Genomic DNA, 12,232 nt, shown 5'->3' with positions numbered 1-12,232 from the left:
ATGGTAAATTTCAGTCTCGGTAAATTGTAATAAACTATTATCGGTATAAAAAAATAGTAGGTGTAGGACGAGTAAGGGGTTTGGTTCGGGGAGCCAGGGGCAGGGGAGGACGAACAACAGTACCACTAGATTCGCTAGTCTTGGATTTTTCCTAATTCTTATTTTTACCAAAAATATTTCTTAAGGAAGATATCTTAATTAATCAAGTAATAGCAAATAAATAAAACAAACAAAACTATAATATTAAGACTTAAGAGTTGGAACGAGTTTACCGAATTGACGAACAACTTGTTGAAAATTGATTATCGTTGAAGACTTCAATTCACCAACTTCACAAAATTTTCACAAATTGTAACAACCTCAATATTTTTTGACTATTTTTTGGAATAAAGTAAGCAACAGTGACAAGTATAGAAGAAAATTAGAGAGAGGTTGTGATTGATTGATATTGATTTTGTAAGAAAATGAAAGAATTATGGGGGTACTTATAGTTGAAAATAGGAAAAAAGTGTAATTATAAAAAGTTTAGGGTTAAAACTAAGTTGGGGAGGGGGGGTTAAATGGCTATTTTTTAAATAGCCAACGACTATTTTTTAAAGCCCAACAACTCTTTTTTTAAATAGCCAAACGACTAGTTTTTTTTATAAAAAAATTCAGTTGGGCCCGTTTGACCCGCCAATGTCCTGGTCCCTTGGCGGGCCAACGGGTCCGGTCCTAACGATTCCTAGGCAAGAACCGGCCCACAAGACCGGCCCACTTGCCACCCTTAGCCCAGAGCAAAATGGACTTGAAGAACTACATTTAGGCTTTAAGCCCAGCCCAATGTATATATTACGGAATTACAAGAAAGCTCTCAGACATCTTACAATTACGATTATACCACTCTAGGGTTTTAATTAGCTCCCCGCATATTATTATTACTTCATCATCTCTGCTTTTTGGCACCTCGCGCCTCCTGCCTTCAAACCCTAGTAATCTCTCTCTCTCTACTCTTTCTCTCTCTGTGTAAAAAAATGTAAGAACTAATTGATAAGCTTCCATTACAGATCTAAAATTTATTAAAAGTATTTTATTTTGTTTAATTGCAGGAACGGTAAGTGTGTAGAAGTTAAAAAAAAGGGCAAAGAAAATGGTGGAAAAAACAAAAGGAAGAAAAGAGGAAGTGGTTACCAGAGAGTACACCATTAATCTCCACAAGCGCTTGCATAGCTGGTAAAATCGATTAATTTGTTTATTTTGCAATGCAAGTATTGGTTTCATGAATCAGTAGCTGTTTTTTTTTTTGTTAAATGTTGTCGTTTATATATCAAGAGTCTTTTGATTTGAAGATCAGTGTGGGACTTAGACATAGTTGATTAATTGATAGATTAATTGATTGGTAGTTTTGATTAACTGTGAGTTGCTAAACTTTCAGACATGTATCTGAATTGGTGACCTCTAAGTCTAGGTGACTAGGTATATGGTTTCAGCTATCAATCAAGTTTTGTTCACCAATGCAAACTGAACGAACTACTACTCCCTCCATCCCATTTTAGCTGTCCCTTAGCTCTTTTTACGTCCATTAAGAAAATAATAAATACAAGTTATAATTTTACTAAGTTGCCCCTATTAAATACTATTTGAGAATTGAGCATTATTTAAAATAATTAGCACTTTAATTATTGAGGGCATAGTTTGAAACAATTAACAAATTTAGTCTTGAATTCCTAAAGTGATACTTCCTCTGTTTCAAATTAGATGAGTTACTTTCCTTTTAGTCTGTTCTAAAATAAATGACACCTTTTTAAATTTGGAAATAATTCAACTTTAAACTCTTCATTTTACCCATTTTACCCTTAATGAGAAAGCTTTTATAATCACACAAATGTTATGCCCCCACAAAGCTTTTACTCCTTAAGCTTTTAAGACCACAAGTTTCAAAAGTTTCTTCTTTTTTCTTAAACTCCTTACCGAGTCAAACTACCTCTTCTAAATTGAAACGGAGGGAGTAATTATTTTGGGGCAATTCTTTTTGAGCTAAAATGATAGTTAAAATAGGAGGGAGGCAATATTGTTTTACTCACCTAGAAATGCACATTGAACCTGGAAGGTAGTAGATGGAGTGGGTTACAAGAATATTGTAGAAGCTATCGAAGGTTTACTTAAGTAGTTTTATCTAGGACTAAGGGCTAAAAATGGTACTATGTTGTTGTTGGTATTAGTATTTGATGTTCGCTCGGTGTTGTCATAGTGAAACTTGTCATCTTCTGTTGAGTTTGGCTTGTGTCGTTGTGCCCTCAATTGTTTCATCATGGAATGGAGTACAACAGTGTTTTCATTCTTTTATGTTCTGGTAATGATATTTATGTCTTACGACACTAGGTTATTTATTTATTTGATTAGGTAGTCACTTGGTTGACTAAATAATATATACCAAATTTGAGATCAATCACTTCATTATTGATTCTTGTCCCACATTGTTGCATAATGTTCTGCGATTACAGGATTTCTTTATGGCACTCCTATAGGCTAATTGAATTGATAGTAAATTTGAGATCAATTCTATCGGCCACATGGTCAGATCATAACTTAATGTGCTCCTTTTTGGCCTTTACCCCCTTGGGTTCCCTTTCACATACATGATTTAATATTTTGGTGCTTCCCTAGCTGCTCCCGTTGTGAGAAATTGTTTGAGGGGAAAGAGTCAGTGTAGTGCTTGCTTTTGGACTCTGGAGTGTAAACAAAGTTGTGTTACACCTTTTTGACTGTTGGCAGATCAATTGATTACCGTTTCATATAGGCGTTATTGATGTTGTCTAACCTTTGGCTGGTATATTTATTTAATAGCACATTCAAGAAGAAGGCCCCAACAGCCATCAAGGAGATCCGGAAGTTTGCCCAGAAAGCTATGGGCACAAAGGATGTCAGAGTTGACGTGAAGCTGAACAAGCAGATCTGGAGCAGGGGCATCAGAAGTGTCCCAAGGCGTGTCAGAGTCCGTATTGCTCGCAAGAGGAATGATGATGAGGATGCAAAGGAGGAGCTCTACTCTCTGGTTACTGTTGCAGAGATCCCAGCAGAGGGATTGAAGGGTCTTGGCACCAAGATCATCGAGGATGAAGATTGAACTGTCATTTTCAGTGAATGACACTTTCATGTTTTTTCTGATCATTTTTAGTGTTAAAAAACAGCTCAGTTTTGTGACGATACTGTCTTTTCGTGCATCCAATTTCTCACATGACATTATGCTATCCATGTCTTCTGTTTCTCAGGATTTCTCATGGATTAACTCACATGACATTATGCTATTACATTTTAGCTACCAAACTATTGTCATTTCTCTATGGTTATAGAAACACATGGCACAATGCGCTTGTGGTTTGCCACTTGGTTTGCAGTTTATGTTTTTTTTGGTCTAGAAAAGATGCTAAAGAAGAGTTTAAACCTTGTAAATTAGGAGTAGCAATTAAATAAGTTAAACAAGAGATCTTAAAAACCAGAAACTTCCTAAATTTCAAAATGAAAGGAACTTGGAGCACTTTTGCATCACTATTGACTCTTCAGTGCAGCAGTTGAGAGATGAAAGGGGTAGTTTTAGATTCATTGGATGTTACTTTAAAGCAAACATTTCGATCTCGATTGGACTTTGTTCTTAGCTACTTCACAAAAATTTATTCATGCAATATCCTCCACTTTAGCATCAACAATGTCGAAAATTGAGCTTAGCGCAGAGCCACCAAACACTATTTTAGATCTATGGACTTTGGCAGCTTGAATGAAAAATGTCAGCAAATTACTAGAAAGCTCGTAAAAGCTGTATGGAAAATTAAACGACATTCAAACTGTAAAAGTTACATGACAACCGTTTAATAATGATGCAATCACAACCGTTTAATAATGTTGCAATCAACTGTTCAATACTACTGCACTCGAAATATTTTGCATTTGGCGCATTGATAATAAAGAAAATATATTGGCTTTCACAGTTGCAGGCCAAAACGCCTTTACTATTCAAAGTGTATATTAAACATTGTCTTTTCTCAGCTAATAAATTGGCCTAAAACCTGAAAAGGCAAACTATAGAAAACAACATACATCATTCTCAAAAAAAAAAAGAAACAAAAAGGTAAACTTTTCCACTCATACTTTGTTCAATCACTAATAAATGCGTTGCTTATTCGTTAACCTAGTAACCTTATTGTTGCACTCTGGGTATAATACGACGTAACAAACGAGAGGAATGTCATCCGTCCATTCTAAATCCCCCACAATAAATCCAGTAGCAACGTAAGTGTATAATGTGTCTTCACGACAATTCAAAAATCCACTCACGGTGTTGAAGTGGGCAGTGGAAACACAGGGGTGCCCCAACTTCCATGGCATCAATTCCTGTCAATGGACGACACATCGGGGTCAAGCAAAAAGTTACTGACCTAAAGCCAAATTTTAATAAGAAGCCTTAAACTTTTTAATAGAATTTTTTTGTTATTTATAATGTAGTATTCTTACAAGATATAAAACTTTAACTTCACATAGTAATGTTATTATTTATATTGGTGAAGCTTAATTCTGATTAATAAGATATTAGCCATGTCTTTGCAATACAATACCTTGGATCTTGTTATAAAATACTTTATTTACTAATACGAAGATTTGAGTAGTTTAATTTAAAGTTCTAAAATATATTACTCGTTAAAAGTTTAAGATGTCTTCTCTCGTTCTTGTTGTATAAAGATTTCGTACTATTTCTTTTTTACAAACTTCAATATTATCTAAACGAAAATATAACAATAAAATCTAATGTTATGAAATAAAACAATAAAGAAAAGAATAATATTGCAAGGAGAAAAGAGGGAATTCTATTGATTTTGGGATGAATTATAATGGAATAGAACCCCTATATTTATAGAGAAAAATGACCTAGCCACCTAGTAACAAACCCTAAAATCTCTCTAAAATATAGACATTCACCTTAAATACAATTCTATTTATAACACTCTCCCTTGAATGTCTATTCAACAGATAGTGTGTCTCGTTAAAACCTTAAGTAAAATAAAACTCAGTGGAAAAGAATTCTAGTAAAGAAAAAAGAGTACACATTATTAGAAATACGCCTTTTGGTTGCCTCGTTAAAAACCTTGTAAGGAAAACTTAGTGGGACAAAACGTTGTAAGGAAAAAGAGTACAAAGCGTATTAACTCCCTCTGATGAGAGCATCAATTCATATCTTTGAGCCTTCGCATCCCAATCTTGTACACAAGTTTATTGAAAGTTGACGTCGGTAGAGATTTTTGTGAACAAATCTGTCATATTATCACTTGAACGAATTTGTTGCACATTGATATCACCACTCTTTTGAAGATCATGTGTGAAAAATAACTTTGGTGAAATGTGTTTTTGTCCTATCTCCTTTTATGAATCCTTCCTTCAATTGGGATATTTATGCTAAATTGTCTTCATACAAAATCGTGGGTAGTTTGTCACACTTCAAATTACATTAATTTCGAATAAGATGTATTATAGACCTCTACCATACACACTCTCGACTTGCTTTATAAATAGCAATTATCTCAGCATGATTAGATGAAGTAGCCACGATTGATTGCTTAGTCGATTGCCAAGATATGAAAGTGCCTCCACATATAAACACATAGCTTGTTTGAGATTGAGCCTTGTGTGGGTCGGATAAATACCTAGTATCAACATAACTAACAATATCGGGACTGCAATTATTGCCATAAAATAAGCTCATATCGATAGTCCCTTTTAGATACCACAATATGTATTTGATTCTATTCCAATGTCTCCTTGTAGGAGCAGATCCATATCTAAGATATTAACTGAAAAAGTTATGTCAGGCCTTGTTGTATTAGCAAGATACATTAATTCTCCAATTGCATTAAAATATGATACTTCGGAACCAAAAAGCTCTTTATTCTTTTCTTGAGGTCAGAACGGGTTCTTATTCACATCAAGTGATCGAACAACCCTCAGAGTGCTTAACGGGTGCACTACATCCATGTAAAACCGTTTCAACACCTTTTATGTGTAGGCAGATTGATAAACAAAAATCTCATTTGTCAAATGTTCAATTTGCAAACCGAGACATAATTTTATCTTTCCGAGGTCTTTCATCTCGAATTCTTTCTTTAAATAATCAATTGTATTTTGGAGTACTATAGGAGTTTCAATAAGGTTTATGTCATCAGCATATACGACAAGTACAATAAATTTCGATGTTGTCTTCTTTATAAAAACACATGGACAAATGACATTATTTATATAACCTTCCTTTATAAATACTCACTAAGGTGGGTATATCACATTCTTCCTTATTGCTTTAGACCATACACCCATCTTTACAATTTGATAAAAAAATATTTTTCGGGACTTTAAATTATGTGAGTCAGGCATTTTAAATCCTCTCGGAATTTTCAAGAATATCTCATTATCAAGTGAGCCATAAAGGTAGGCTGTAACCATATCCATTAAATGCATGTCAAGCTTTTCCTGGATAGCAAAACTAATGAGATAACGAAATATTATTGCATCCATAATATGTAAATTTATTTTTTCATAATCGACACCGGGCCTTTGTGAAAATCCTTGTGCAACAAGGCGTGCCTTATATCTTTGTACCTCATTTTTCTCATTCCTCTTATGTACAAAGACTCATTTATAGCCAATAGGATTAACACCATTAGGTGTTTGGACTACAGGCCCAAAAACTTAACGTTTCGCAAGTGAATCTAACTCTGATTTGATTGCTTCTTGCCATTTTGGTCAATCATGTCTTTGTCAATATTCTCCAACAGACTGAGGTTCAAGATCTTCACCTTCTTGCATAATGCTAGATGCAATATTATATGCAAATACATAATCCACCACTATATCCGATCGATTGTCTCAATATCGATTGAATTTGTTAATGGTTCCTTATTTTCTTGAATATCAGGCTCAATGATTTCCTCATGAATCTCAAAATTAGTTAAATCATGAATTTCTTTACGAGGTTCTTTCATAGTGTCATCTTCATCATTTGTTTTTCTTTTTCTAGGATTTCGATTCTTAGAACCTAATGGCATGCCACGCTTTAGGCGAGTTTTTGACTCATTAGCTATAACACTAGAAGATTGTCTAGCAGAGACATCAATATGGATTGGAATATTTTCTACAGAGATATGTGATTTTGTACTCCTTTTTAGATCCGTAAATGCGTCTGATATTTGATTTGCTTCTGCAAATGAATAATCTTTTGCACCTCCTTTTCACTAATAGAGGCACATGGATCAAGATGATACAAGGATGGGGTTTTTCACAAAATTTCTCTTTTGGTTTCACCATTTTCTCTCCCTAATTTTGGGGATAATGCCTCATCGAATCGACAATATGCAAAGCGAGCAGTGAACAAATCTCTCGTCAATATTTTGAGGTAGCGAATAATGGAGGGCGATTCAAACCCAACTTATATTCCTAACCTTCTTTGGGGACCCATCTTGGTGCGATATGGCTGTGCTACAGGCACATATACTGCGCATCCAAAAGTTCTTAAATGGGATATATTAGGTTCATGACCCAAAACTAATTGCAACGGAAAATATTTATGATAATTTATTGGTTTGAGACGAACAAACATTGTTGCATGCAAAATGATATGACCCCAAACAGAAGTGAGCTCGTTTTCATGAGTAACGGTCTTGCTATCAATTGCAGACGTTTAATCAAAGATTCTGCACGACCATTTTGAGTGTGAACATGAGCTACAATATGTTCCACTTTTATCCCAATTGATAAGCAATAACCATTAAATGCTTGGGATGAAAACTCAGCAGCATTATCAAGTCGAATAAACTTAATTGGATTATCAGGGAACTATGCCCGCAATCAAATTATTTATGCCATTAATTTTGCAAACGCAGGTTGCGAGATGACAATAGGCACACATGGGACCATCTAGAAGATGCATTTATTAAGACCATAAAATATCTAAAGGACCCACTAGGTGGGTGAATAGGTCCACAAATATTCCCTTGTATACGTTACAAAAATGCAGGGGACTCAATCCCAACCTTTATCGGTGATGGTCTAATAATTAACTTGCCTTGATAACAAGAAGTGCAAGAAAATTCATTATTTTAAAGAATCTTTAAATTCTTTAATGAATGCCCATTTGAGTTTTCTCTTATTCGTTTCATCATAATTGATCCAGGATGTCCCAATCGATCATGCCAAAGTACAAAAGTGTTGGAATTAGTAACCTTTTGGTTTACGATAGAATGTGTCTGGTGAGATTTGGGATAGTTTTTGAGTGAAACCATAGAAAATCCAAATGTGCATGTATGTTTTGGAAGATCATTAGTCGGGCAACCTAAATTTATGGAGAGTGTTGAAGAAAAAAGAAAAGGAGAAAAAAAAATATATAGAAAATACACATCCTATTCATCGTGATCTGGGCTAGTGAATGCATAGTTGTGCTTAAAGAAGAAGAGCCAAACTGTATATGGTCTAGTGGAATTGCTTGAATTGGTCATGGATAGTGTGTAATTTGAAAGTTAAGTGTAGTATATTAAATTGCTTAAGAGGGTTAGTCGCTATACCCAAAATATATTTTACTCGTCCCTTAGCCTACATTACAACTCGTAAAGACCTAATTAATCTTAGACTTTGCGAGCTTAGATTAGTGGAGATATATACTACAGACAATCCTGTGGTATAACTACAGAATGTACATGAATTAGTGTGTAAGAGTGAGTGGTTCTTTTGTTCATATATGTGATGTCCTTAAATTTATTCGAATGCATATTTGAATGTGTAGACGGAATACCCTCTTATTTTTTGGTGAGGCACATGATTCCATGACGGATAGATGACATTATTAAATATCTCTTGTTGGGTGAGTGCACGAGTTGAGAGTGCTTATTGGGGATGAGTCAGTCTTTGAGGTTGGGTGGTTATGGGCATGTTGTTTGAGTGTTTTAAATTAGTCACTAATATTCAGGCATGTGAAAGTTTGGAAAGGTATGAATGCGTATGCAATGGCTTAATTGTTGGTATCAACCATGATCATTGGTGTAGTGTGTTAAATTGCCAAATATTCCTCCATTGTATGATGTCTTGCGTGCATTGTTTGGTTAGCAAGGTTTTAGGTTACTCGAGAACGATCAAGAGCATAAGTGTGGGATGATGATGATAGGCTCAAAATCTATATTTTTGCATGTAATTTGCCTTGTATTATGCCTCGTTCTTGTTAATTTTGGTGTGAATATTTGTGACTTGATTTTAATAATGGTGTTTATATATGTAGGAGTCAATTGGAAGTGATTTAGCAAGCTTGCATGCAAATTGAAGTAAAAACGGAAGAATTTGGAAGGAGTATGACTTTGGTGCCCAGGTTCGCGCTAAGCACCAACCAAAACGCCAAGGGCAAAAGAGCACAAAAGTGAAAAAAGTTCGATGTCCAGGTTGGCACCAGGCTCCAAGAGAGACGCCCAAGGACGAATTTTGTCCTAATTCGGCTAGGACTTAGTAGTTTCGACCCTACATGCCCCCAAACATGTATAAAATGGGTTCTAAACCTTTTTCTTAGAAGGAAGACATTATTGGAGAGGCAAAAGGCTATGTGAACACTTGGAAGCAACAAATCACAAGAGTTTTCTCTTTCATTCTTCCTTAATCTGCATTTTAATGCTTTCAATTATTATCATGATTGTTAGCATGACTATGAACAACTAATTTGTTAACTAGGGTTTTGATGGAACCTTTTGTAGGATAAATTCTTATTATGTTTTTATATAATTGAGTCGTTAGATCTCTCTACTTGTTCAACTACGTGTTTGTTGCTGTTGATTGAATGACCATCAATTGACTGTGCCTATTTAGTGTGTACTGCTCGAGAGAGAGTATATATTTAGGTAGTTGTTGAACAAAATCACTCCTAATGTATGCGAGAAATCAGTACGGAGGGTATAATGGCGGGATTAGAGATAACGAAACCTCGGTGCGATCATAATGACCGGTGAATTAGTGCTAGATAGTGTAGTTCGAGAGAATATATCTAGTAAATTGTAGTAGTTGTTCGAGAGATAACTACGACACCCGAAGTACTCGCCATCGCTAAAGAATAATTAGGCGAAGTTATAAAAGACGTAACGGGAATGATTCTGACAATTGAGAAAATCATAACTCTAGGCCTTCTTAATCTCTTCTCCTACGCTCAATACCATTAGTTGATAATTTACTACTTTAATTACTTAGTTAATTACTTAGAAATAAAATCTCAATCTTTATAACTTCAAAATTTGTTCAAACTTGTCTTCTTAGTGATAGTAAACAGTTGTAGCTAAACCTTAGTTCTTTGTGGGATTCGACTCCGGACTATTAGACCAGATTATATTTGCAGCGATCACTTATCCTTTTTAGGACTAGAGTTGGGCGTGATCAATATCCACTACCACTAGCACGTTCATATTCTTCCAAGAATGAATAAGTATTCATAAATAACATGTTGTCACATTCACATCATGAATGGACCATAATCATCTATATGTGCTTTACAAAATCTCATGTCAAATTGATGACAAATATTACTTTCACATAGTGAAGGATTATTTTGAGAATCCTTATTATTCTCATTGTCAAATGATGACGATTATAATTTCATCTATTGCTACGTCCACATCCATTGATACATTCACGGCAATAATTTTGTCTTTTTTTAGACTTATTACATATTGCTACCATATTCTCGAGAATGAAGCCAATTCAATGGGGCGGGTTTCCAATTCTTGTGCTCTCATAGATGAATTTGATCATGGCAAGACATAAAAATTTTATCATTTCGGGTGATTATAATTTCTTATAAACTCTATTAGAGTTAAAATCAAAATTTATTATATTTGCTTGTATTTAAAACCAAGTTATAGAATTTCAAGAATTTAAAAGAGAAAAATAAGGTAAAATACTTACCTTAAGTCCAGAATTTATTCCTCAAGGAAGTTCATGGAATAATTAACAATCATTATGCTCAATATTATGTACAAGTTGAGCACCATGCATTATCCCAAAGCCTCTACTCAATTGGTTGGAGTCCCTTGTTGATAACGTGTTATAAAACAATAAAAGAAGAAGAAGAAGAAGAGTATTGTTGAGAAAAGTAGAAAGAGAGAATTTTTATTGATTTGGAATGAATTACAAACGGAAATATGGAATAGAATCCCTTTATTTATTGGAGAAAAGTAACTTAGCTACAAACTAAAAACTCTTTAAAAGATAGACATTCACCTTTAATACAATTCTAATTATAACAATATTAAAAAAAATTGGGACCTTCAAATTTTTAGGGCCTAAAGCAAATAGGCCGACTCCCCGCGCCACTAAAACAAACTCTTCTGGTGCCTATTGCATTTTTCAGGCCTACACTTGTGTCTCGAGATCGTTTTTAGGATCAAGAACCCATCACGGTTTTCTTTCTAGTACTAGTACTAGTATAGTGAGAATCTCCACGCTGATCAATTACTAATAAGGGTGCGCTCTGAAAAACAATTAACAGGTGCTGTAGACCAAATTGACAAACAAACAACTACAAAGAGAATCATAAAAATAAAAGAAGAAAGAGGGACATTTCATAAGAATATATTTCTTCTGTTTTTATCGATCACTATGTTAGATCCGTTTAGAAGAAAAGTAGAGGGGGAAAAGGGAGGGATATAGAGACAAGTCATATTGTTTTGTAGGAACGTTTTCTCAACAAGGGCGTTTGGTCTAGTGGTATGATTCTCGCTTTGGGTGCGAGAGGTCCCGAGTTCGATTCTCGGAACGCCCCTTTACTGTTCTTTTTTTTTTCTCGAGATATTCCTGTTATCGATCACTATAGTAAAAACTTACTCTCTGTTTTATTTATTGTGATCCTATTTATTTTGTAGTGTATTCTAATTTAAAAACTTTACACTAAATTTTTATTTTACTCTTAATAACAAGCTTGTAGAAACACAAATTTATGGCATGTTTTAAAACTCCAACTTTAAATAACTATACAAATGTTATGACAAGTTTAAAATCACAAAATTCAAAAGTTTTTATTTCTTTATTAAATTTTGTATCTAGTCAAATCGTACTATTACATAAATAGTTGTGAAGCTTTAAAATTACTACTACAACTTATTCACTGTCGCCTGAAGGTACCAAGTAACAATGGTTTACAAATGAGGTAATAATAAAATGCTATCCTACTTCGGAGAAGATTTCAAACCACAAT

General features: G+C 34.4%; 1 protein-coding gene and 1 non-coding gene across 2 annotated transcripts; both read left to right on the top strand.

The window, feature by feature from the left end:
- Positions 1 to 842: 842 nt before the first annotated feature.
- On the top strand, positions 843 to 3,306 carry LOC107830323 (large ribosomal subunit protein eL31-like). Its single transcript, XM_016657850.2, has 3 exons — positions 843 to 971; positions 1,089 to 1,212; positions 2,827 to 3,306. The coding sequence occupies exons 2-3, from the start codon at positions 1,130 to 1,132 to the stop codon at positions 3,104 to 3,106; spliced, it is 363 nt and encodes a 120-aa protein (XP_016513336.1). The 5' UTR covers positions 843 to 971; positions 1,089 to 1,129; the 3' UTR covers positions 3,107 to 3,306.
- Positions 3,307 to 11,728: 8,422 nt separating this feature from the next.
- Positions 11,729 to 11,800, top strand: TRNAP-UGG (transfer RNA proline (anticodon UGG)). The gene has a single exon. It is a non-coding gene; the product is annotated as a tRNA-Pro (tRNA).
- Positions 11,801 to 12,232: the final 432 nt, after the last annotated feature.

This window comes from Nicotiana tabacum, chromosome 21 (genome assembly GCF_000715075.1).
Source record: "Nicotiana tabacum cultivar K326 chromosome 21, ASM71507v2, whole genome shotgun sequence".
Classification (NCBI taxonomy): domain Eukaryota; kingdom Viridiplantae; phylum Streptophyta; class Magnoliopsida; order Solanales; family Solanaceae; genus Nicotiana; species Nicotiana tabacum.
Note: the sequence above shows the minus strand (reverse complement) of the source record. Positions and strands in the feature narration are given on the sequence as shown.